The following is a 27,002-nucleotide window of genomic DNA, read 5'->3' on the forward strand; positions in this document are numbered from 1 at the left end:
AGAGTGCATTTGATTTAATACTCAGAGATAAGTTATGGAATAAACAAATGAATATAGGGATAGATATGCAACTGTTATTGTCATGGGCCAGGCTCGCCCAAGCTGGTAGTTGCAAGTCTAAGCCCTCACCTGAAAGCCCGGTGGGCATCCAAGGTACAAAAGCCAAGTTCAGTCCATGGTCAGAGCACAAGGTAAATGCCAGAAGTGAATCCAGAGTCCAAGAGCCAGGTCAGGTCCAGTCCAAGGTCATTTACCGATAGCATCAGATACAAAGGCAGCACAAGCAAGGTGCACAGCACACGGAGTGGTTGCAGGTAGTTTGACACTTTGCTTCCACGCCTGGCAGTTCCCTCAGTTTAGCTTCTATAGCAAGGCATGGATTGCAGCCAGCTGCTGGGGCTCCATCCTACAACTATTCATCATCATTTTCCAGCAGCTGGCGTCAGTTAAGGGACGAGCACTGTGCCACCTCTCCTGCAGCTCCAGCCTCTGCCTTTGCCTTAGGCGTGGGCGAACCTGGGGTGGTGGTGGAAGGCTCTGGCTGGGCTTCTCCTGTGGTGTTGGCAGTCCCTGACTGAGCTTGCCCTGTGGAAGTCACTGGATAAACTTCCACTGTGGTGCTGGGGCTGGAGAGTACTGGTGGCTCTGACTCAGCTGCTGGCTGTAAGCTCCGATTAGCCAGCAGCTGTGGCTCCTGATTACCAGCCTCTGCTGAGTCAGGGCCAGCTACATGGAGCTCCTCTTCTCCTGAGGAGTCCTGGCTGTGGAATCCTCACTTTCACTGAGCCCAGACTGGGCCATGACGCCATCCCCCCTCCTCAGGCCCCCCTCCATTCTGCGGACCAAGTTTCTGGGGGTAGGTCCTGTGGAACTGGTGGATGATGTCTGGAACATAGAGGTTGCTGGCAGGCTCCCAGGATTGGTCTTCTGGGCCATAACCCTTCCGATCCACCAGATACTGCAGCTGTCCCGGCAGCAGCAGGAGTCCAGGACCTGGGCAACTTCATATTCTTCCTGCTCATCAACAAGCACCAAGCAAACAAATGGCTGTTCCTGTACCAAATTAACAATGTCCAAAAGAGATACACTCACAGGAGCAATAAATTTATAAGTATTGATCAGTGCTTGCGCTACACACTTATTTATAATGAATGACCCCTTACAACTGAGTTCATTTTACAATTGAGTTCATTCCAATTCCATAAAGGAAAATTCCAAAGGTCCGTGTTCCTCTACAAACTCTTCAATTAAAGCAACAGTGTCCCAAATGTAATTTCTTCCTCCTCTTCTCTGGGAAGAATTCTCCACGTAATACTTGAACGCGGTAATATTCAAACGAATATTCAAACGAGTCTGACTGCGCGAGAACATCCGCAGCCACCGGTGTCCCTCCTCTCTATTTTGAAACTTTAGAAAATACGGAAGAGCAGCAGCGGTATGTAATGCCCCCGAGGAAGCAAATATACGAAATCTGAGCCTGTACAGCCAGCAGCCAGATTGGGCGTTTACAATTGTTTGAATATTACCGCGTTCAAGTATTACGTGGAGAATTCTTCCCAGAGAAGAGGAGGAAGAAATTACATTTGGGACACTGTTGCTGTAATTGAAGAGTTTGTAGAGGAACACGGACCTTTGGAATTTTCCTTTGTGGAATTGGAATGAACTCAATTGTAAAATGAACTCAGTTGTAAGGGGTCATTCATTATAAATAAGTGTGTAGCGCCAGCACTGATCAATACTTATAAATTTATTGCTCCTGTGAGTGTATCTCTTTTGGACATCATCAACAAGCACCAGCAGCGGAGGAGGTGGCTGAGGTCTCTGCGGGTCTGGGGGCGAGGCAGGAACCAGGAGAGATCAGTGGAAGACCGGGTGAATCAGGCATGTAGGAGGCCAGCGCAGTCAAAAGGCCACAGGGTTGACCTGGTCTGTGATGGTGAACGAGCTGAAAAATTGGGCATCCAGTTTGCAGGATGGTCTCTGGGTATGGATGGGGCAGCTTGAGAGCCAGACTTGATCTCCCACCTTCAAAGGTTTACCTGGTTGGTGTTTCTGGTCTGCAGTCTTCTTGTATGCCTCCTTAGACTGTTGCAATTGCTCGTTCAAGAGTTGGTGCAGAGACTGGAGTTTTTGTAGGTAGTCATTGGTGGCTGGAACACCAGAGGAGGATGTAGTGCTGGAAAAGAACCGAGGGTGGTATCCATAATTTGCCATAAAGGGTGTTTGCTGGGTGGATGTGTGCACCGCATTGTTGTAGCCGAATTCGGTCAGGGGGATTAGAGCCACCCAGTTATCCTGCTGGTAGTTGGAGTAGCACCTCAGGTACTGTTCCAGGGTTGCATTAGTGCGTTTGGTTTTTCCATCGGATTGGGGGTGGTGTGCAGAGGACGGGTGGATCTGGATGCCGAGGAGCCTGTGAAGGGCACACCAGAACCGGGAGGTGAACTGGACTCCCCAGTCTGTGATCAGATGGTCTGATATCCCATGAAGCCTGAAGATGTGTTGTAAGTAGAGCTGTGTGGTAGCCTGGACTGTGGGAAGTCCGGGAGAGGAAATGAAGTGAGCATTAATATACAGATCCACCACCACCAGGATACACATGTGACCTTTGGAGCAGAGCAGGTCAGTGATAAAGTCCATGGAGATAACCTTCCAGGGCCCCGGGGGTGTAGGCAGGGGTAATAAATGTCCAGAGGTTTTCTCAGGGTGATCCTTGGCTCACCTGCAGGTATCACAGGTTCTCAGATATCGGACCACATCAGATTGAACCCGAGGCCACCAAAATTCCTGGGTCAGTAGGTGGGTAGATTTGTGACAGACAAAATGTCCAGCAGGCCTGGCATCATGTGCCAGTTGTAGTACCTCGTTGTGCAATGGGCCCAGGGGAACATAAACCCAGCCCTGATGGATGAGCAGGCCACGCTCTTCTGCAAATCCAGCTGCATTTGGGTGTGGGGAAGTGTGGAGGTCCTGGAGCTGCTTCTGGGTGATGGGTCCTGCAAGTGTTGCGTGCAGATTCTGGCGGAAAGTCGTAGGGCAGGTTGGACGGCTGCAAAAGTTTCTGGAGGTAATATGGTGGTATGGGGCTGTTCTCCGGCTGGTGAAGCATACTCCGGCTTTCTCGAGAGGGCATTGGCTCGTTTATTCTGGGAGCTGGGTACATAGGTCATTTTAAAGTTGAACCAGGAAAAGAATAAGGACAACCAGATCTGCCTCTGGTTCAGACGATGAGCCGTCTGGAGGTGCACCAGGTTTTGGTGGTCAGTGAGTACCTGGACCGGGTGTCACGCTTCCTCAAGGTGGTGCCGCCAAACCTCAAAGGCCACCTTGATGGCAAGTTACTCCTGCTCCCAGATGGTGTCGTTTTTCTCCATTGGGGTGAGCTGGCGGGAGTAATAGGTGTAGGGAAGCAGAGGGCTCGAGGAGGGCTCTTGCTGGGAAAGTATGGCCCTGATCGTGGTGCTAGAAGTGTCCGCCTCCACAGTAAATGGTAGCTGGGGGTCCAGGTATTGCAAGACCAGTTCGGCAGTGAAGCGGACCTTCAGGGCTTGAAGTGCTTGATCTGCCTTGGGGGTCCACTGGAATGGCTACGTCAGTGGGACAGTAGCTACGTCAGTGGGACAGTGGTCTTAGCAAAGCCTGGGATAAACTGGTGGTAATAATTGGCGAAGCCTAGGAAACACTGCATGTCTTTTGGGGGGGGGGGCTTGCCAAGTCTGTACGGCCTCAACTTTTCTGGGGTCCATTTGAATCCCTTGGGGCGAGATTACATGATCAAGGAACTCCACTGCCCGGAGGTGGATGGCACACTTTTCCAACTTGGCGAACAGACCATGTTGCTGTAGTTGCTGGAGTGTGGCGCACAGATGCTGTCGGTGGTCTGTGGGATCCTGAGAATAAATTAAGCTGTTGTCCAAATAAATTATGACAAACTGATCCAGGAGGTTATGAAAGATGTCGTTCATGAACCTCTGGAACACAGCTGGTGCATTGGTCAGGCCAAACGGCATCAGAAGGTAGTCATACTGTCCATATCGAGTACAAAAAGCTGTCTGCTGTAAACACCAAAAGTGAATCCAGAGTCCAAGAGCCAGGTCAGATCCAGTCCAAGGTCAGTTACCAATAGCATCAGATACAAAGGCAGGTACGAGCAAGATACATGGCACACGGAGTGGTTGCAGGTAGTTGGACACTTTGCTTCCACACCTGGCAGTTCCCTCAGTTCAGCTTTTATAGCAAGGTATGGATTGCAGCCAGCTGCTGGGGCTCCATCCTACTGCTACTCATCATCGCTCTCCAGCAGCTGGCATCGGTTCAGGAGATGAGCACTGTACCACCTCTCCTGCAACTCCAGCCTCTGCCTTTGCCTGTGGCGTTCTTTAGGCGTGGGTGAACTTGGGGGGTGGAAGCCCCTGGCTGGGCCTCCCCTGTGGTGTTGGCAGTCCCTGACTGAGCTTCCCCTTTGGAAGTACCTGGATGAGGTTCCCCTGTGGTGCTGGGGCTGGAGAGTACTGGTGGGTCTGCCTCAGCTGCTGGCTGTAAGCTCTGATTAGCCAGCAGCTGCAGCTCCTGATTACCGGCCTCTGCTGAGTTAGGGCTGGCTACATGGAGCCCCTCTTCTCCTGAGGAGTCCTGGCTGGCTACACAAAGCCCCTCTCCTCCTGAGGAGTCCTCACTCTCAATGAGCCCAGACTGGGCCATGACAATTATTCCTATTGAAAAAACTACACATGGCTACTACCTGTCAAGTAAAATATTCTGCAAGAGGTTATTTAACTGACAAAATACCTGTGCTGAAGGGGGTTAAACAAGGCTGTGTGTTAGCCCCCCATCTTTTTAACCTCTTTCTAAATGATATAGCACAATCTCTTAATCTCATAAATGGTTATCTACCTAGATTAGGAGGTCTGGCTGTCCCTCTGCTTCTTTATGCAGATACAGCAATCCTTTCCTATACAAAAGTGGGTCTACGATATCTGAACGCATTTTGTAGTTATTGTCAATGCAACCTACTTCCTGTTAACTACTCTAAAGCTAAAGTAGTGTTTTTTCTAAAAGCTGGTACCCACAAAAATGGTTTATTGGTAACTTGGAAATCGAGCAAATTAAATCCTTAAGATATCTGGGTATCACCTTCAATCATAACCTCAAATCGGTGATGCATCGCAATAGGATAATAAACTTGACTAGATGTTCTTTATCTCAAATTAAACAATTTTACTTTACAAGAGGTAAAACAGGGTTAACATACCTGTAACTTATGTTCATCGAGTTCTTCTGTGCTGACACACATGGGGACTGCGCAGGCGCAGGCCAGCCGCCGGAGAATTTTCTAGAGCTTCCATGGCTCCGAAGGGGCCGTTTGTCGCGCGCCTCAGCGACCGTTTTCCCGCCCAAACGGTCACGTGATCCTCCAGCGACCAACGGCCCCTTCCCTCAGTTCTCCCTTGCCACCGCTTGACCAACACACTTCAGCCATAACACCTTAAAAACACCAATTTCCGTTACAGCCATCACATTATCGTGCATTGGAGTTCACAGCGGGGTAGGAGGGAGGGTTGTGTGTCAGCACAGAAGAACTCGATGAACATAAGTTACAGGTATGTTAACCCTGTTTTCATCTTCGTTCTTCTGTGCCTCCACACATGGGAGTGTACCAAGCTTCACACAATAAGGAAGGCGGGGGTGAAGTCCAACACAATTTTATTGAACAAACAAGAACAACAACAAATAGATATGCATATAAACATCTATGTAAAAAATGTGTAAGGACACATAAATACTCAATATTTACATATATACACCCCAAGGTACATATATACACTCTTTCACACAAGGGTACCCAGCAGGTACGCCAAGAAAGTCATCCCAAAACTCCCTCAGGAGAAAAGGGAGTGTAAGACAGCCTTGGCCACAGATACATCCTGCTCCGCATTGACATCAACGGCGTAATGCCTGACAAAGGTGTCTGCAGAGGACCATGTGGCTGCTTTACAAATGTTAACCAGGGGCACCCCCCTAAGGAGTGCCGAAGAGGATGCTTGGGACCGCGTGGAGTGGGCTCTGACATGAAGCGGGCAAGCCACCCCTGCCAGGGAATAGGCCTTGCTAATGGCCGTCACAATCCACCTAGACAGGGTCTGTGAGGAAGCCCTGTTACCCTTGTCCTTGGCCCCAAAACATACAAACAGGTGAGGACAGGAGCGGAATTCCTTCATCCTATCCAGGTAATAGGCTAGGGCCCTCTTCAAGTCTAGGGAATGAAGGGCCTTTTCCCCCTTAGAGGAAGGTTGAGGAAAGAATGCAGGCAGTGAGATATCCTGCGAGAGGTGGAAGGCGGACACCACTTTGGGCAGGAACCCGAGGCAGGGACGCAGGACCACCTTGTTGGGATGAAACACAAGAAAGGGAGGGTCAGACCGCAGTGCAGACAGCTCACTGACCCTTCTGGCCGACGTCACGGCCACCAAGAATGCTACCTTATAGGATAGCATATCCAAGGGGCAGGTAGCCATAGGTTCAAATGGAGGCAACATGAGACGTGAGAGCACCAAGGACAGTGACCACTGAGGCACTGGTGCCGACACAGGCGGGTAAAGATTATACATGCCTTTAAGGAACTGGCGGGATTGTGGGTGAGAAAACACCGTAGCACCCTCAATTCGGGCGTGAGCAGCTGATATCGCTGCCAGGTGGACCTTGAGGGAGGAAACCTTCAAGCCCAGGCCACGCAAGTGGCACAAATACTCGAACACAACCCCCAAGGGACTGCTTTCGGGCACCACTCCTTTGGCAAGTGCCCAAAGCTCGAACCTGCGCCACTTGGCCGCATAAGCGCGCCTAGTGGATGGCCGACGAGCGTTCAGGAGGACCCTTTGTACCTCGTCAGTAAAGCCTACAGGGGAGGAACGATCCGCCAAGCCGTCAGGTGCAGCTTCCCGGGATCGTGGTGGACTAGGCTCCCGTTCAGGAGAAGGTCTTGCCGAGGGGGCAGACTCACATATGTCTGTTGGGACATCTGTAGGAGCTTTGGGAACCAAACCTGCCGTGGCCAAAAGGGGGCCACCAGGATGCAGTCCGTCCTGTCTTCCTCTATCTTGCACAGGACCCTGGGGATCAAGGGGAACGGAGGAAACATGTAGTGCAAGCCCTGCGTCCACGTAAACTGGAAGGCATCCCCAATAGAGAGGGGGTCGCTCCCTGCCCTGGAACAGAACGTGTGGGCCTTGGCGGTCGCCGCAGTGGCGAACACGTCTATCACTGGATGACCCCACTTCTGGAAGATCGGCCCAACGCACTCTACGTTCAGTTCCCACTCGTGGTCCAGCAAAGGGACCCTGCTGAGGGCATCTGCCCGGGCATTGTCTGACCCAGCCACGTGTATAGCACGGAGCGACACGCCGTTCCTGATAGCCCACTGCCAAGTGAGCGTGGCTTCCCGGCACAGGGCCATGGACACTGTGCCCCCCTGCTGATTCACATAGTACATGGCAGTCGTGTTGTCCGTCTGCACCAAGACCTGACGATTTCTCAGCAGTGCTGTAAGAGACACAAGTGCGAAACGAATGGCCCTTAGTTCAAGCACATTGATATGGAGGGTCTTTTCCCTCTCAGACCAGACATCCTGCACAGACACATCACCACAGTAAGCCCCCCAACCCAACAGAGAGGCATCAGTGGTAACCGTGACGTCATGGTGCTGATACCCAAAGGGGGTTCCTTTAAACAAGTTGGCATCAGACAGCCACCAGTCCAAGGAGGAGAGGATGACCCTCGGGATAGAGAATTTGAGGGACGGAGGGTGCAGCAGAGCATCATACCTCCGCACAAACCAGTTCTGGAGCGGGCGCATACGCAGCCTAGCAAAAGGCACCACAGAGGTGGCCGCTGCCATATGCCCTAGTAAGCACTGGATAGTGCGCACAGACTGGAATCGGTTCCTTTTAAACATGGACACTAGACCCCTTAGGGACCGAGCCCTCTCCAAGGGGAGCAGAGCCTTACCCTCCACAGAGTCTAACAGTGCACCAATGTAGGACACCTTGCAGTTGGGCACCAGTTTGGATTTCTCAAAGTTCACCAGGAGCCCCAGGCGTTGGCAAGTGCTAAGTACCAAGTCAATGTCCTGCACCAGCCTAGACTCCGATTCAGCCACGATGAGCCAGTCATCGAGGTACGGAAAGATGGTACAGCCTTCTTCCCGTAGGAAGGAAACCACAGGGGCCACACATTTCGTGAACACTCGTGGGGCAGTGGACAGGCCAAAGGGGAGCACCTTATACCGGAAAACCCTTTGCCGGTAAACAAAGCTCAGGTATCTCCTGTGCTCCTCTCGTATCCCCACGTGAAAGTATGCGTCCTTTAAGTCAAGAACCGCAAACCAATCCCCCTGTTTCAGCAAGGCGATCACAGCCGCCAACGTAACCATTTTGAATTTGGTCACCTTGAGGAAGGTATTAAGGTCCCTCAGATCTAAAATGGGACGTAAGCCCCCATCCTTCTTAGGGACCAGGAAGAACCTAGAGAAGAAACCCTTTACGGAGTCCTCATAGGGCAATTCTTCCTCTTGGGACAGGGCCGTAGACCGCAACCAGGAGTGGCGCCTGAGGACCACCGCCGAAGCCATTCCCCGAGCAGCAGTGTCAGCAGCGTGGCTCCCAGCATTCATCTGCTGCTTAGACAGCCTGACAGCCTCCGTCTGCAACAGGGAGACGACAGCCTTCTGCTCAGGTGGGAGGTCTCGAGTGTAGGATGCCAACTTCTCCCAGAGGTACAGCTGGTACCCAGCCATGATGGTCTGGTAGTTGGCGATCCTCAGACCCAGCGAAGCGACAATGTACTGGCGCCTGCCCATGGCATCAAGCTTCTTGCCCTCTTTATCGGCAGGCACCGAGGAGTGACCCGATCGTCGGGGGTTGAATTCCTCCGTGACCAAGGAGGAAGGTGGAGGGTGCTTCACCAATGCCGGCCAGGTGCCCTGCTTGATTTTGTAAAGCTGCTCAATCCTCTTAGATGTTGGAGGCTGGTCACAGGGCACCTTCCACACCTTCTCCACAATCTCCTCAATACCCTCGAGCATGGGGAAGCCAACGGACGCCGGACTATCCCCGTAGATCCGCTTGAGGAGCTTGTCCTTGGTCTGGGGGACTGCCGAAGAGATATCCATCTCGAGAGCCTGAGCCATTCTTGCCATCTGGTCGGAGTAGATGCGGAGGTCCTCGAATGGTGAGCCCGTAGATGGCACTAGATCCTCAGCCGGCGACGGCTCGGACCAGGACTCCGACTGGTAGTCGCCGAGGCTCTCCACATCGCCCTCCTCGGAACCGAGCTGGGACCCCTCACCGTGGACCGGAGGCGGAAACCAAGCTTGCCGTGATGTTGAAGGCCTCGGTTCCGATGCGGAGAAAGCCGCCGGCGCTCCTTCCCACTGACAGTGGTACGACGGGGGAAGGTAGGAGGCCTGGCGATGTCGGGATGCGGTGGACCGGACGGAATGGACACTGTCTCCGGACCGACGCCTCTCGCGACCGACAGGAGGCGTAGGAGATGGACGGCTCCGAAGAGGTGACGGGCTCGGTTCCGACCTTGATGATCGACGGGCAGGCGACGGTCGGCTCCGACGGGACCGCGGGCTCGGTTCCGGTCCAGAGGAGAATTCTGCCTGTACAGTCTCGAAGGCCGTCGGATCCGGCACCGGTTCGGACACCTCCCCTGGTTCGGGGGAACCCAGATGAGGAGAGGGCGTGTGTGGGAGCACGATGACCTCCTCCTGCGGAGAGGGACGCGGCGATCGACGATGCTTGGTCTTCTTCTTCTTTTTGGGTGGCTCTAAAGAAGAAGACTCCGGAGCCGACGCGCTCCTCGATTTCGAAGGGGACCTCGGTTTCGGTCGCTTCACCTTGATCAGGATCGAACCCGCCGTCGGTTCCGACCGGGGACTCGGCACCAGAATTCTCGGTTCCGACGCTGGTCTCGGATCAGACCTGGTGGAAGATGCGCTACGGGGCGGCCGCACCGGTCCCTGCGCTGGAGAGGCCGCTCTCGACGCCGAGGCACTCGGGGGGCGCGGTTTCGACCCCGACCTCGCGGAGGCCACTGAGCCAGCTGTTGATTGCCGTTCGGCAGAGGGGCTAGGGCCGGCCTTGGACGGAGGTAACGGGGTTCCCTCAGACATGACCTTCTGCCACAGCGAGGAATTTAGCCGGGCCTTGCGATCCTGCCGGGCCTTGCTGGTGAAACCCTGGCAGATCCTACAGGCCGAGACATTGTGGGTCTCCCCCAAGCAAAAAAGGCACAAATCATGGCCATCGGATTTGGCTATTTTAGTGTGGCATTGCAGGCAATGCTTGAAGAGAGCCGTAGAGGCCATCTTCAGGGGCACGCGAGAGAAGGGTCAAAAACAGTCCGAGTCGTAAATACCGAGTCCACGTCAAGTCCAAGTCAAGATCCGAAGAATGGTCGAGGTCCGAAGTCCGAAGTCAAGAGTCCAAAGATCAGTCAATAGAAGCACGAAGCACAAAAAGCACAGAGCACAAAGCTCACGTTCTCTCCAAGCGGCGGCAAGAAGAGAACTGAGGGAAGGGGCCGTTGGTCGCTGGAGGATCACGTGACCGTTTGGGCGGGAAAACGGTCGCTGAGGCGCGCGACAAACGGCCCCTTCGGAGCCATGGAAGCTCTAGAAAATTCTCCGGCGGCTGGCCTGCGCCTGCGCAGTCCCCATGTGTGGAGGCACAGAAGAACGAAGATGAACCAATGTGCCTCTGCTGCAATTTAACGTTAAAATGTTATCGCAAATCTTCCGAGCCTGGTAGCTTGCTTACTTATCTAAAAAGCGATTTATACAGTGCAACCTAGCTAGCCAGAATTGCATCCAAACTCAACCATATCGGGATTGAAGTAGAGGATTTTTTCCTGTCTAATGAACTATATAATTTTAGATTTATTAAACCAAGACTTTTAGATCTGGAACGTTCTAAACTTGCCCTGTACAGCCTTATATATGTTCTCCCACTTCATTAGGTATAGATTCTCAGCCTGGGAAGATGTCTCTCTATTTATAATAATAATAATAATATGTTTATTGCTTTTCCGGCCGAAGCCATAAGCCATACAAACACCAACAAAATATGAACTGTACACTTGAACATACCCAATTCACATAGACATAACTCGTCATTATCACTTTAAATTATCTAAACTCATGAAAATCTTGTTTCTTTATCACTGTGGCTAAAAAGGAAGCCACTATAGCAGAGGTTTGATTGTCAGGAAAGTTATCAGAAAATAACACTGAGATTGCCCAAGGAAGGAAGGGAAGCTTTTCTTTTAACATAATAGGAATAATAAATCTCTCTCTCCTTACCCCACTTAGGGCAAAAAAAATATTATATGATCCAAGGTCTCTAACTTTCCTTGTCCACAGTCACAAACTCGTTCAGAATAAGGGAGTCCAGAGAAACGACCAGAAAGCACTTTAGAGGGGAAGGAGTTAAGTCTAGCCAATGTGAAGGCTCTGTGTTGAGCTGGAATCTTTAAAGAATAGCAATAAAATGGAATAGCCTCTGGGGGTGAAAGTCCCAGGGATAAGCCCGAACATGTACGTCTGGCTCCCTGGAGAGTACTGCTGTAATCGAGTACTGCTGTAATGATCTTGAGATTCCCCTTCAATGTAGGGCTTTTATGTTGCCTAGATTGAATGTGTTTCCTTCTAATGTTCTCTGTGGAAGATACCAGCAAGTCCCTTTCCCTGAGCAGCTCTGCCCTTGTGGAATGAATCTTCCTGAATCAATCCAGCATATAATGGTCGGCTGTCAGTTGTATGTAAATCTACGTAGGAATTTGTTTGATAGTCTTTCCCAGGTAATGGCCCTTCAGAATAGTGTGATTAACTGTTGGTTCTTATTGAGTGATTCGGCAACAGAAAGTACCAGAGAAGTTGCAAAATTTTTAGAGGAAATACTTAAAATTAAATCCAAACATGCTAAAATGAGATTTTATCTTAATTTTATTTTATGTTATGTATGATTTCAACTCCTTATTGATGTGAATGCTATTTTATGTTTCTATTATCCCAATAAAAGGATGATGATGATGATGTTGTTGATGATGATGATGAACTCCCAACTGAGCACACTTTTTCATTCAGATTATCGGGGCAACTCTGATAATCCAAAGAGATGCATGGGGAAAGCTATTCCTGCACTGCAGCGAAGAAGGAAATCTCTGAATGTGCAGAAGGTACATTTGCACAGAGCAAGAGTTGTGGCATTATTCTTCATATTATTTTGTCAGAAAGGAAAAAAATGTAGTTTACAATCATTATTGAGGCTATGGCTAGTGATCTACAAAAGTTTGTTACCTCACTTCCAGTAACTATTTATCACTGAAAATGTGGCATAATTAAATTCTGAACATTTCTACAAAAACTGGCATTGCTGGAACTAAAAAGTAATACAAATCCAAGTAATACAGATCCTCTTCAAAAATCACATTCTCTCTTAATAAGCATTTAATGAAAAGGCACAAAGCATACCAGGTTAGATATACTTTATACAGAGTATTTTTCTCTTTGTCGCTGGGTTGGGGGAAGGTGAAGGGAAAGAGACTATATTATACATTAAATTCAGTGCCGAGTAATGTAACTGCACATTAAAAGTCAAAGAGCAGTTCACATGAGAAATAGAAACGCAAAGTGAGCCACTCATCTGGATAAAAACACATATATTATTAAATTTTCTCTCTTTATTACATTGACCTATAAACGCTTAGACATGCAAGACTGAAATGAGCAAATGGAACTGATCATACAAACAGGATCTGTGTTCATTGTATAGGCCACTGTCTTCAAAAATTCATGAGGCTATCTGAATAGAGACATGGACTGCTTCAGTATTTCTACAGGTTCATGGTAGCTGCCTCAGGACTGCCACGCAGATGAAGTTTGTCTTATCAGATTCATCAGGTACCATATAATTCCCTGAAGGTCATATCTGCTTTAGTAAGGTTTTTCCACCTCTGTTAGTTACATAGGTCCACCATCTTTCTCTTTCTTTCTCTCACTTAAAAAAAAATACAAAGAAAACAATTCCAATCACTAGGTATGAACTCTACATTCTAACCCTGGTTGACACAAAAATAATTAAAGTACTGAAAGCAAAAGGTAAGCTTGCACAAATTTATTTAAGTATTTGTGATACCGTAGGGAAAATATAAACCACCTCAAACCCATGAAAGAAGGAAATTCAAAACCCAGGGCAATGTCAAGCATGACTAGTGCTAATACAGACATAACCCATAACTATGGGAAAGGTTGGTGGTTACGCGATGTGAAAGTTGTGTGAGACGGGATGCTGGTGGTGAGTACATAGAGTTCTGCAACTTGATACTGGTCCAGGACTTCAATATACAACAATTTGGATTAACAGATTAAAAACCTTTCACTCATGTGAGAGAAAAAATTGTATCCAGAACCAGCACTGCAGTATGGCCTGGACAAAGCAGAGCTCAGTGGGACCGCACCCTCACCCTGCACAAAGCCCCTTGCAGCCACTGCTGTGACTGAGCCAAAGTAGCACTCATCTCTTGTGAAACCTGGCCAGGGAAGGGGGCATAGCATCAGTGAAGGCAGCAGCAGGCAGAGACCACAGTCGGCGACTGCTCGCTGCTCACTCCTGGGATGTAGTCAGGCCAGGCATGTCCAGCTGAAATTTCACCAATAAAAGGCTTCTAGGGCTTATACAATGATTATATTGTGGTTCAACTGCTGTAGTGCACTGTGGATATGAAGGACATTTAACAAACTCATTTAAGATGGAAAAGGGGGTAAGACAGGGCTGCCTACTAACTCCCTTTCTGTTTAATCTATATTTAAGCGATTTAGCATCAAACTTTTATGATCGATGCCATCCACCCAAATTAGCTGACACTAGTGTCCCTGTCTTGTTTTATGCAGATGATGTTGCCATTTTCTCGCACCAGGGTTGGCCTGCAAAGGTTATTGCAAATTTTTTCAAAGTATTGTCTACGTGAGAATCCAGTGATTAACTATCAGAAATCTAAGATCTTAGTCTTCACCAAAAGTAGATGGTACTCATTACAATGATCAATCAACAGGTTTAATATCGAGCAAGTTTGGACCTTCTCTTATCTGGAAATTCTGTTTTTGGCAGACTTATCTTGGAATCCCCAACTGTCCCCGTAATTTAAAAGCCTACAAGCTATATTTAGGAATCCCCAACTTAGGGCTAAGCTACAAGTGACGAATGACACTTGAACAGCAAGTGAACAGACTCACATGTATTCCTCCCTGAACAGGAGGAATGGCACTTCCCGTTCAAGTGTCATTCGTCACTTGTAGCTTGGCCCTTAGAATGGTATTTAACAAAGCAAAACCCTGTGCAAATGCTATAAGCAGGTTCTTTTATAATAAAGGGGGAAGAGTACATTCCCGGAGCTGTGCAAGCCTTTAACTTGAAAACAGTTCCTCTAATTTTTTACGGTTCAAAGACTGATCTGACAATATTGATCAACCCCTTCCTCAATTTCTAAGAAAATTGTTGAATGTACCTTGTTGTGTCTCAAATGTTGCATTTCAGAGGAATTTGGCCAAACATCTTTGGAAGCAAGAGTATGGGTCTCCACCCTCAAATTGAGATTACAACTGTTTTTTGCTGAGGATGGCCTATTGGCTGCCTCAAAACAGGATACTTTCAAATCTGTCTGGAAAAAAGCTTTGGATGAGAATCTGTCATTAGCTGGTATGATGACTAATCTTAATTCTGATATGGGCAAATCAAAAGCTTTCTCTTCAATTAAAATGTATTTTAGAAATTGGCCATGGAAGTTTGAAATTTAGAGCTTGATGTGTCTGTTCCTCCTTGTTCTTTGGCATTACTCCTTTGAAATCTTTACCCCCATATATGTATTAACTATTCCATATTATTGTAGAATTTTTTTATTTGCAAGATCGAATAGTAGAAGGAAGATTTTTTAATATGCCTTATACTGACAGAATCTGCTCTTGCAGTCTCAGTAGGATTGATATATCCTTACATGTCCTGCTTGAATGCTGTTTGTATGAGAATATCAGAGACTATGATATTAAGCCACTTATTACTGATCAATCACCCCTCTACACTTCAGAAATACTGTTTGATTAGCTGAGAGATAATGATACTATGACTACTTTGGAGGTAGCAAATTTTGTCTCCATTCTTCCTTGCATCAAAAAATGATGAAAAAGAACTTTCTGCTGCTCTAAATTTGTTAATTGATGAGCTTCGAAGGGAAGGGAAAGGACCTATAAAAATCTTCTCCAACACCACATTTCAAATTAGCATGAATTACTTTGATTCCCAGAGACACTTCCTTATCATAAGGATCTTTTCTTCTTTCTTCATAGCTGCCCTTCCAATCTTCTTTTGATTTCTTGGTTACAAGTTCCGGTTTGGTTGATGATTGAGCCATGGAATAGAAAATCTTGAACAATTTCACTTTCTTCATTGTCAACCTTAAGATTGTGCAATTCCTTAGTAGTTATTCATTACTTTTGTATTCTTGATGTTGAACTGTCATCCTGCTTTGGCACTTTCTCCTTCAACCTTCATCAGTAGTCATTTCAAGTCTTTACTTTTTTCTGCCAGTACTACAGTATCACCTGCATATCTGCATCTTGGATACTTCTATCTTAAGGTTTCTTAGACTATTTCACTTCCTGTGTATACTTTTACTAATTACACAATAGAATTTGTGCCTGCTCAACTAAGTTTCTAATGATGTACACATTTTCTTCTTCTGTCTCTATTGTAGCAGCGGTCATTTAAAATGAAGACTCCTGTCTGAAGCAGGTTTCCTTTGGAAAACCCACTACCAAACAAGGTAAATCAGCTGAGGTCACAATCAAAAGGAGAAATCTGAAACTCTTCCAAATAGATTCACTGTCCCACAGTGTGTGGAAGGGAAGAATAAAAAACATGAAAAGCAAAGCAATCAGAGAGTCCTCAAGATCTAAGTCAATATTCTCCCATTGTCAAACATCTGTCAGACAGGAAAAGCACTCCTAGTGGATATCAATCTACCCGATGCCTCCAGGCTGAGGAAAGTGGGGAGGCTTATTAAGCTGGCCAAGATTCCTAACCTGCATGTGAGGATTGGCTCTCGTGCCCTTGAATCAAGAGGCTGTGACAGGTGATAAAAGTAAATCATGGATCAGTAGACATTTTGTGTCAACCCTACAGACAGTTTGTATTGCAGTAGGGAATTATTTAAGCCATTTAGACCACTTTTGATACCTATCCCCCTTCAAACATGAGTACAATTTGCTTGGGCACTCTGCAAGGAAAGCCATGACAAAAAGAGGGATATGGAAGAAGGAAATGAAATGCAAAACAAAAAAAAACCCTACCAGAAATTGCATTGCTTGGCAGTGCTTTAAAGCAGCGTACTAAACAACAATATTATGGGATCACTTTAGTATACTCAACATAGTGGAAGCTGTATTTGTGCTGTGCTATGAAGAAAGCAGAAGACACACACAGTTTTTCTGCGAAAGAATCACATTTGATTGTTTGTGCCACAGAGGCAAATAAATGCCAAAAAGACAGATCCTTTTGTCTCTGAGATACTCTTCTATATAGTAGAAAGTTAATAGCAAAGTAATAACAGGCCTCTGGTCCTGACATAAAACATAAACTTAGGCCTGCTTGATTCAGGCTCCATGATCTATAACCTTTAAATGCCCTAATATCAAAGCAGGGGAAACTCCACAAGGGTGGCACAGATGAGCACATGCCACCCTGCAAATACAAATTTTAATTAGAACTTGTTGTTTAAACCCAGTCAAGTGAATGGTGAATAATGTATATTTAATCTACATAAAAGCCATATATTTTAATATAATCACTGTTCACAGGGAGTAAAGTAAAACAGAGTTAAGATTAAGAGAGCCAGTTTGTATAGTGGTTAAGAGTGGCAAGACCGAATCTGGAGAGCTGGGTTTGATTCCCCACTCTTCCGCTTATTGCAAGGTTTTATCACTCACTCCGTGTCTGTTGGATGCCCATTGTTGTTGATCAGAAGTTGCTTTAGTTGGAGAATTGTCTCTAAATAAGGTAAGGTCTACCTCCCAAGGACTGTGTCATACAAATATTGTCCAAGGTGGCCATATATCATTGATGATGCATTGGACTGGTTTGAACTGGGATCTGTGCTTAAAAACCATAGTGAAACAGTCACTTAAATAACAGCAAATCCCTGCAGTGTACATGTCTAGTAAAAGAAACACATGGCTGCACATGCAATTTTCTGTTTGGAGATGATAATAACATAGGAAATTCATCTTGTATGAAGGTAGTTTCAGGTGGGTAACTGTGTTGGTCTGCAAGATTTGAGTCTAGTAGCACCTAAAAGACCAACAAGAAGAACTGACTTAAATCTTATATTAAAAATCATAACACTCAAAGAGTGGAAGAACATTTTAATCTTCCAGGACATTCCATTGCTGGCTTAAGAGTAGCAGTTCTCAAACAGAGAAATGTCAAAGGAAAATTACAATGCAAGATTGCTGAGATTGAGTTTATTTGCAGATTCAGAACAATGAACACCCCCAGGACTTAATTAAGACTGGATTCTTCTTTCACTACATGTTCTGATTTTCTGATTTTCACAAGTCCTGCTCTATCAAGCCAATTACAGTACTATTATACTTTACACTCTTACTTTAAATACTCCTTCCACCTTCTTACTGAATCAAAGCCCTACATAGTTCCACTTCTAAATATAACTGCAGAAGGGAGTTTTCACTCTTGAAAGCTCATACCCTGGAAATCTAGTTGGACTTTAAGGTAGAGATGGGCACGAACAGCAATACGAACAAAAAAAAGCCACAGACAGCCCAATCTGCTATTCGCAAACAAGCTGTTCATGAGATCACATTCTAAACAAACAGGTGGTTGTTGCAAGCCTTGTTCGTTGCTGTTCGTCTTGCTGTTCGTCAAGCCGGACAGTCTGGCACCTGCAATCAGTTCCCTTGGCAACTTAGGCAGGGATTGTCTGAACTCTGTCGGAACTCCTGCTGTTGCCCTGGAAACACCAATCTAAGCCCAATTTAGCTTGATAGGCAGGTCTTCCTTTCAAGTGTAGAGCTCCAAATTTGTTACAAGGGAGCAAAGACCATGGGGGAGGGGGGCTCCCAGCTCTGACTTGGAAGACAGTGGAGAGGGAGAGACAGTTGCTGTTGGCATTTTGATAGAGAGAGTGCACTGGAGCTTGAATTTTCTTTGTGTGTGGTGGGATAGGGATCTAGCCCTTCAAATTCCAGGGCTGCTGCCAGGCTCTGGGCCAAGCTATTATTTATTATTGGCACTTTTCCTGCTGCCTGCTCAGGTAAGGTTCCTGGGAGTGGTGCGGGATCTACCCCTTCAAGTTCCAGGGCTGCTGCCAGGCTCTGGGGCCAAGCTATTATTTATTATTAGTACCTTTCCTGGTGCCTGCTCAGGTCAGGTTTCTGGGAGTGGTGCAGTAGGGATCTTGACCAAACTTGGATGATAGCTGGAGGAGAGCCTGCCCCACGAACAGCCAATCATGAACATGTTCATGAACAGGGCCATGTTTGTGGTTGTTCGTGAGTCCCTGTTTGTGGATGGCAACGAACAACGAACATCATGTTTAGGGGTTTTTTTTCTGTTCGTGCCCATCTCTACTTTAAGGTGCTACAGGACTCAAACCTTCCTCAGCTTGTATGAGTCATTCTTTGAATGTAGGTGTCAGAGTGTCAGTTTGCTAGTCAGTTCTCAAGCCATAGCTACGCCATGTTCTCATGTTATAATCTGTAGCTGTTTAGTTCTCTCCCTCCAGGCCCAGGTGCTGTCCAGGCCGCATATATCCATGGGAGCAAAGAATTCTTATCAATCCGTTCTGGCCGACCTTGACGTCCTCGCCTTCCCAGGCCTTCTAGACAGGACTAAGGGGGGAGGCTGGGAATGGGTGTTTGAAGTGTTGTTACTTTCATTTTGTGTGTCATTCTCAACAAAGCTTTTGTTCAGCCAAGGCTTTCCTAGTCCTTGGAATATGGCTACTTGTATCCTGAGCATTGTCTTTCAATAAAACTTTTGGAATCAAGAAACTTTGTGCTTCTTGCAGAAGGGGGGAGACGAACTCTAGATAACTGGGATTCCATAGTCTGACAGTAGGAGAGGTAGAAAATAACTACCTGGAACCTTACTGAAAGTTCCTTCTTCTATTTCAATTGTTTTAAAAGTCCACAAACATACTCTACAACTGGAAGGTAGCAGCAATATGATTTTTTAAAAGTTATTAGGTTCTTATAGTTGTTGAAAATTAGTGAAAATATGGGATGCAGGCTACATGATTTGAGAATAAGAAACAAGAAGGCAAAAGTAAAGCACACCACATTTACAATCTTTCAAACCTCATGATTTCTATGTTTCATATTTTAAAGGGCTTACTCATAATTTGAACAATTGAGGTTAATAACACAAGGGCTTTTTGTCACCCTAGCTAACTGAAAAACTTTATCACATTTCACAGGCTGCCAAGAAACTGACCTTTCTCTGCCAGTACATACATTTTTTAACATTTTATTGCTGAAGCCCAAGAATAAGCAGTTATCTCAGTTAGCCAATGATCACCTTGAAAACATTCTAAGAACTGCCACTTTTAATTTCACAATGGTAATTTCACAAATAGCATCACAACCAAACTTCATGCAAATTTTATTAAAATTATGCTGATTATGTATTGACAAGTTATGCAAATTAGGCATGGAGCTCTGGTTCATACATTACAATTGCCTACACTGTAGAAAACTCCGTGTAGGAAAAAAAAACCCTACTAGTCAACAGAAAAATAGCTATGCACTGAGGCATCTGAAACATATGAGCAATGTCTGGTTCACACGTGCATATTTATAATTTGATCCATTATGTATAAGTGGTGAATGACAGATATAAAAATTCACCTCACAAATTGCTGCTCTGCCATGGAGTCCCAGCTCTGGCCATGTTCACTCACTCTGAGGGCCAGTGAGACCTCAGGAGGAGAGGGGGTTGCTCCAGCTGTTTCCTCCTCCCTCTTGTACTCATCTGCCTTGCAACTGGAGGTGGGCCAACTATTTCCTACTTGTCCTGCTTCAGGGCCCTCCTTAATCCTCCCCAAGGGAAAGTCCCATGCTCTAGGCGGACCAATCCCATCTTCGGAAAGTGGGAGGACATCATGAAAGTCAAGCAGAATTGTCCATCCCTATTCCCCTGATTAGCTGTGTCCCACCTGGATCTTTCTCTGAGCCATGCTGTCCGTGCCCTCTCCCCCACTGGATCTGCTGGAATTTACAGGTCTAGGAGTGTCCCTGATCCTTGGGACGTGCTTGTCCTTGCTGGCCTGTTGGTGACACCTGGCCCCAGCCACAGCCAAGATAGGCCACTATATGACCATGGCGGCAGGCACAGACACCTGCTCCCTGTGCACCCAGGCTGTCCAGGCCTGCAGTAGTAGCCTCAGTGACTATATGTTTACCCACTCCTTGAGTACCCTAGATCCCCATGAGCCCAGCAGCAGCACTGGTAAGTCTGTGGTTGGTTCCACTGGACAAAAGCAATGTCTTTCACAATGCAGTCAGTTGACAAATTCAGCTGCCGGTAACCAAGTGACATGAGTGAACCTGCCTTGCATTCACAGACCTTGTAGTCAATCATTTATTGAAGCTCTCAAAACACACGTCATTCTTAAAACATTATGGTATACATTCTTCTTCCTACTCAATATTTGAGTTTTCTGTTAACAAAAAAATAATTTATGAAGTGGTCCAAAGAACTGAACGTCTTTCAACCCCAACAAGTATCTAAGAAACAAATACAGAAATGCAACAGAAGGGCACATAAACTTTCCATCCATTCCTTATGGGCATAGCATCTCAAAAAACACCAAGCTGTTATATTAAAGAGACTTTTCCCTAATAATAAATTAACGTAGAGTTGATGTACCACTCTTATTTTTCAGTCCAATACTTGTTTTGGAATACAAAATGTCAAATGTGGAACAGCCCTTAATGCCTTTCATTTCATATCTAAGACTGCCTCATTGTACTCCTCTGTACTTGCTCCTTCTTCTTTGGACTGTTTCTTGTTTATAGGTAATACCACATTCACATTATTGATGATTTTAATACCATTCATCAAGGTACAAAAGGCTTTATAATTCTCACATCACCAATTCCTATAATAACCTACTGAGAGATGGTAACTTACTCAAGGCCACACATTGATCTGAACGGCTGGATGCAGTAAATGCCCTGGGCCTCCTTTTCCAACATCCAAAACCCACCACTCAATCCTCTATTCCATACTGGTCCCCATGTACTGTTTTCACTGATTTTATATGCAGCAGTTACTCAAATATACAGTTCAGCTGTACCAAGCAGCCAAAAGCTGAGCTTCTTTTTATTTATGAATGAGAGGGACTCAACAAGCAAGCAGAAATAGGTCAAACAAAGAGATTGTTTTCCATTTATACTGCTGGTGATGATGACATTCCAAAGCCACAGCATTTCAACACCCCAGCATGAGAACAGTTGGCATATGGGGCTCTAGAGAATGGCACTATTCCTACTATGCCAGGATCAGCCTTCATTATGGAGTTACTCTATATACTTGTGTTGTACTAGTGCACATGGCAGTGGGTCTTAGCATAGCATTTAACTGAGCATTGGGAGGCTCTGTGTTCACACATATATACCTAGGGCAGAAATAAGGATTGTACAGCAATATATTTATACATTTACAGATATTCTCTAATATGATGGGCGACAGTTCCACACTGTTATTACAAGAGAGGTTTACACATATTAATGTATCCCTTGAATTTCTATGTAGTATTTCCCCCTATAAATTACAGCTGTAGTTTCAGAGACCTCAGTCTTATAGGACAACAGGTTTTGACCATATGTGAGTTTATAACAGAAGCATAATACTCAATTCCTTGTGAGAATGTTTGACTCTCCTCCAAATATGCTCGGTTGACTAACCTCTCATCATAGCTGCAAATAGTTCCCAAGAAAGGATATGAATGGATGCTAATTACAAAAAAAAAAAAACCCTCAATGACAGCTCGTATCCTAAATCAAGAATGGGTACACGGTGAAAGACAAACAGAGCTGCCTTCAATATCCATTAACAACATCTCTTTTTCAGCAAAACTTAAGGGACTAACTGAGCAATCCTAAACTGTTCAATTAATTTAGAAGGGTACTGCTCTTACAAGGGATTGCACAATAACTATAAAATCTGTGTTACAAGAAATAAAAAAGGAAAATGTATTTTTAAAATGTTTACAATTTACAGATGCACTCCTTTTAACATTACTAATATTAAATGCATTATAAATAGCCAGCATGAAGTTTTATCTATTTTAGCAATAAAAACTTTTGGGATATATCCCAAGTGCTGGCTATACATAGCAAAGTATTTCAGATTTGCAAAATGAAGGTGGCTTGAAACAAGTCTCTGTTGAAACAATGGGTCACAGCAAAGAATTTTGAAACTAAGTCTTACAACAGCTTCATGCAATACACAATCCCCTTGACCTTGAAAACAAAATATCATGTACTTATTAATTTTCAGGCACCTGCTATTCAACATTTTGCATTTTGGGGAAAGAATGTTCACATTAATAACAGTATTTGATACAGATTTTAGGTGTACCAATTTGTAAATGGAAAAAGCAAAAACAAATGGATATACTTTTTGGACTGTGATATGCTATAGGATGTGCTGTATTCCCTACCCTGGATAACAGTCCTTTGCTGCAGAGAAAATACCAAAGGGTAAAAGACAGCTTAACTAACCTGTGTGCTGCCTCCGATGCTTGGTGAGGGCATGACGTGTCCCGCCAGCGAAGCCACAAAGGTCACATAGGAATGACTTCTCGCCTGTTGCAACAATAAACAGATGAGGGACTGTGGAGGTCACAGATCATTAAAACATATCTATCAAGGCTTTCAGGGTTACTAATTCCTCCAATCAAATGTTTCCATGTAAATATGTCAAATGGGAATGAAATTACCACTGCGGTTTATTGACTGTGATAAAATCTGAAAAGCACCACTGAACATAATTACATACTTGTCAGACCCATAAAAATTAGCTTTATTATCAATGGAATGGTTTTGTACAACTTCATTTCTGTTAGATGTCTTCCAGATGGGGCTGCTTTATGCACTTGAACAGTTTTTATGCATATCCTGATTTTTTACAATTCCCATACATCTGGCCTTTCTGTGCTGAGCAAAGACTGCCTGGAAAAGTTAATATACAGTGTATATATATGCTTCTGCTTAAATAAAAATATATTGGATTTACCAACAAAATAAAGATGCTGAATGAATTTTAACTGATTTGATCACAAACCTCTTCAAGAACCTCCCAGTAAATTGTAGGAATTAAATTATTTTCCAGAACAGAAAACAGGCAACAATAAAACCCCACATTATTTAGTACCAATGGCAGCTCAACAGTGTTTATGTTTCTAAAACTTTCATAACAACAAAAAACAAGTCTGGGGATTACTAGAGAAACTGAAGTAGAACTTGCATTGTTCATCTTTAACGATATGTCTTTATTCTAAGCCTCTGAAACCATTAAAAGATAGATTTGGCAGGCGTGCTACTTGTTAAAAGTGTGTAAATGTACACTTATAAAGTATTTTTATTCCAGATAAAATTTTGCCTTTTGCAGTTTATAAAGGCAGTATATCATTCTACAGTAGCATTTTTAGTCAGTAAAGCCCAGGCATGTGAGGCAGATTCATCCCACAAGACCAACCAAGAAGGTATTATAGAATAATAATACTAACCTTGGAGAAAGCCAGTGAAATGATAATGCTGCTTTAAAACACAAATGAGTCATTTTGCTCATTTGGAGACAAATTGTACCCTCCTACCCAGATACCAATTAGAAGGAATTGTAAAAACTGGGAAAATATTTCAGGAAAATGGCAACATTTTCTTTACATCTCTTCACAACAAACATAGTTTACAGATTATGGAATACCAGTGGGTTAAGAGTCCTGACTATTAATTCGCATTGTTCATACAATTCAAACATTTATTGTTCTGGTTTTTAACAGAGCATCAATCTTCTCCAGGCATCTGCTTTAGTTTTTTTAATTCTTGTCAGCCATTTTGCCAGATGCTTCAAAAACCATTTAAAGTTGAGAGGTAGAAGCTATAGCTTTTAAATGAATAAATAAAATCTGCATTAGTATGTGTGCACCTTTAAGAGCCATGAAACATGGCAGCCAGAGCTGGTCTTTGACACTTTGGCATCCAAGGAACAATACTGCATTTATTTCCCTACTCTGTAGCCATAGCCATAAATCCTCCATGTTCTGGCACCCCTTTCTCACCTATTCTGCTCTGTCCTAAGGCATCAGGAGGACCACCCCCCCAGACACTTTGCTTTTGTCACTTTCCACACTTTGCCATTGTCACCCATTCACTGATCAGTGTTTGTTTCTGGATATTAACAAAGTCATTGCTGTTCAGCTAGTCATGTTTCACATTGGGAGTCCAGCACAAGGGATGCCTTAACCTGCCCTTTCTTTATTCTCTAGCCCGTCTTAATTTATTCTCAGTCACATCAGGCACAGCATTTTCCTTTCCTTTACTACTATTCTTCAACAACCAAAACTAAGAGCAGTGGAAGAAAAACTCTTTTCAGCTCTTAGCTTAGTTTGAATTTTATCTCCTCCTTAATATTGCTGAAAACATTTTTTACCACTTGCTTTCGTCTTCAACCTGAATTCCTTAGACTATCAATGGGAAGGAATAAGATGGTGATAAAGGCAGCTTAATTATAATTAATTAAATATTAACTTAATTAATTAATCAATTAGAAATGTAACTCTTTTGAACAAGCTAATTCAATACTTTGATATAAAATTCATACCATAAAGTTGTTTTATGCTACCAGGAAATTGTTCATCAGCTATGCAGTATCATAAATTAGGTCAAAACTGTTTTACTTTTCTGGGCAGACTTTAGTTAGCAGCTTTTTATATTAAGGAGATACAGTACTGGGTTAGATTCAGCAGAAGAGCTTACGGAAGGAGCGAGTGGAATGGATCTTTCCCCACCACCTTTCTCAAGAGGCCAAATGGATCTTTCCCCCAAATCTTCTCTGACAGCTAGGAAGGCTTCACGAAATAAAATGCACTACAGTATGGAATGCTACAGGGATGAAAGCAAATATGGTAAAACTGCCTCCACCTTCCTCCTCCACTGATGCAAGCCACCAGTGGAAGGCTGTAAAGAAAGAAATTGTTCCTGATTCTTCTTTATCACTACAAAACTCTGCACTCCAATCCCAAGAGAATTTTCAGAACAAACAACGCTGCTGGGGCAGGAGAAGGCATGGGAAGATTTGCTTCACCAACTTCTTTGAAAAATTACTCCTTCTGGACCCAACCTACTCTGTTCTTAGTACCATGCTATGCACAAACTTGTTTAATGAGCAATTCCAGAAAACATACAGAAACCATACTTGCTATAGTACCATCATCTACCATCAATCTCTGTAGTCTTGAAAAAGGAATCCTGAGGTGACTGAAGTCTCTGGGAATTGTCCATATTGAATAACTGAGAAGTGAGAATGATTGAGTTTTTAAGTTAAAGAAATGTTGTAATAAAAACTGTTTTTCCTTTAGGATTCATTTCCTGGCATATGAATACACTAGTGGGTTTAGAGCTGAGAGATATTTTAAGCTCAGGGTTCCAGAGATCATGCTTATTCAGTTCAACAGATCATTTTATAATAACCTTCATGCTTTAGAGTTAATTTCTCTTGGATTTTACTGGAGGGTTTTCTGTTTGTGGGATTGCATGTAAATATGTTTAACTATTATTAGATAAATCCTGCATAGTTATGTATGCTGGACCACACACAGCTGGGCACATGATTTCAGTCTTTAACCATACATTTAACAATTCTATCATTCTTCCCTCCAGAAGTTAAAGCCTTTAAACTTTGAGGAGATCTAAGCGGTAATATATCACTTGGGGTACAGAGGGCTGATCTAATATGCCATGTTTATATGATAACAGGAATGTAATAGAAAATGGTTCTTTTCTTAACAACTTGAATTAGTTTCAAGTGTGCCATTTTGCATTCAAATGTAGAAAGACACGGAAACCAATCCTTTATTTTCTATTAGAAAACAGCCACTGTCCCCTATCTCTCATTATGGTGCAGACTACAAGACCTAACAACAAAAATCCATATTATTGATCTTACCAAGTCTCCACAATTATTCTTTAGAAGGAAACGCCGACGATAAATTACATCTGCACTGGCTTTTCATCTGCTGTTCGATATAAGTGATCTCTCAGGGCAGGCTGGAGACCTTAAATCGTCAACACCCTTGTCAAAGAAGCTAAGGAGGCCTGGGCTTCCTACAAACTGCTTTGGAAGAACTTTTAACCTATAATTTCTAGCAACAACTCATTTCATTTTCAGAAATTGGGAGGGGGATCTTTTCAGGATTATTTTTAAAATTTAATAGAACACTGTTTCATCTTTGTAAGAAATGCCTATAGAATTTTGATTTAAAGATCATTTTTCCTTGCCTACTTACTTCTTAAAACCAAGAGTTACATATGCTATCTTGCTAAAGAATTTAAATATAATCTCAGAGACATAACTTTCAGTTTTCCTTTACTTCTCATAACGTTACAGATTACAGTTCTATTTAATATTGTTCTTATAGAATTAGGCTGCATTTGAAGTGATTGTATGGAAAATGTTCTTTTCAGTTCTCATAAATGACTGATTACTGAAGTAATATAAGCCCTTCACTGAAATCTTCTAATGCAGGGATCCTCAATGTGCTGCCCATGGGCACCACTGAGCACTCCAACATCTTTCTTGGCACCTGCTGAATGTATTTAGAAACTGGCCACGGCCAGATGGGGCTTGGCACCAGCAGGGTTTCTGACT

General features: G+C 44.5%; 1 protein-coding gene across 1 annotated transcript in view; it reads right to left on the minus strand.

Annotated features, from left to right (window-relative positions):
* The window catches only part of ZNF407 (zinc finger protein 407), a 527,028-nt gene that overhangs the window by 186,075 nt on the left and 313,951 nt on the right, over positions 1 to 27,002 (minus strand). Inside the window, exon 5 of the mRNA XM_054985255.1 lies at positions 22,856 to 22,939. Within this exon, the coding sequence (XP_054841230.1) occupies positions 22,856 to 22,939 (84 nt within the window). The remainder of the gene's footprint in view (positions 1 to 22,855; positions 22,940 to 27,002) is intronic.

The sequence above is a fragment of the Eublepharis macularius genome, chromosome 7, assembly GCF_028583425.1.
Source record: "Eublepharis macularius isolate TG4126 chromosome 7, MPM_Emac_v1.0, whole genome shotgun sequence".
Lineage (NCBI taxonomy): Eukaryota > Metazoa > Chordata > Lepidosauria > Squamata > Eublepharidae > Eublepharis > Eublepharis macularius.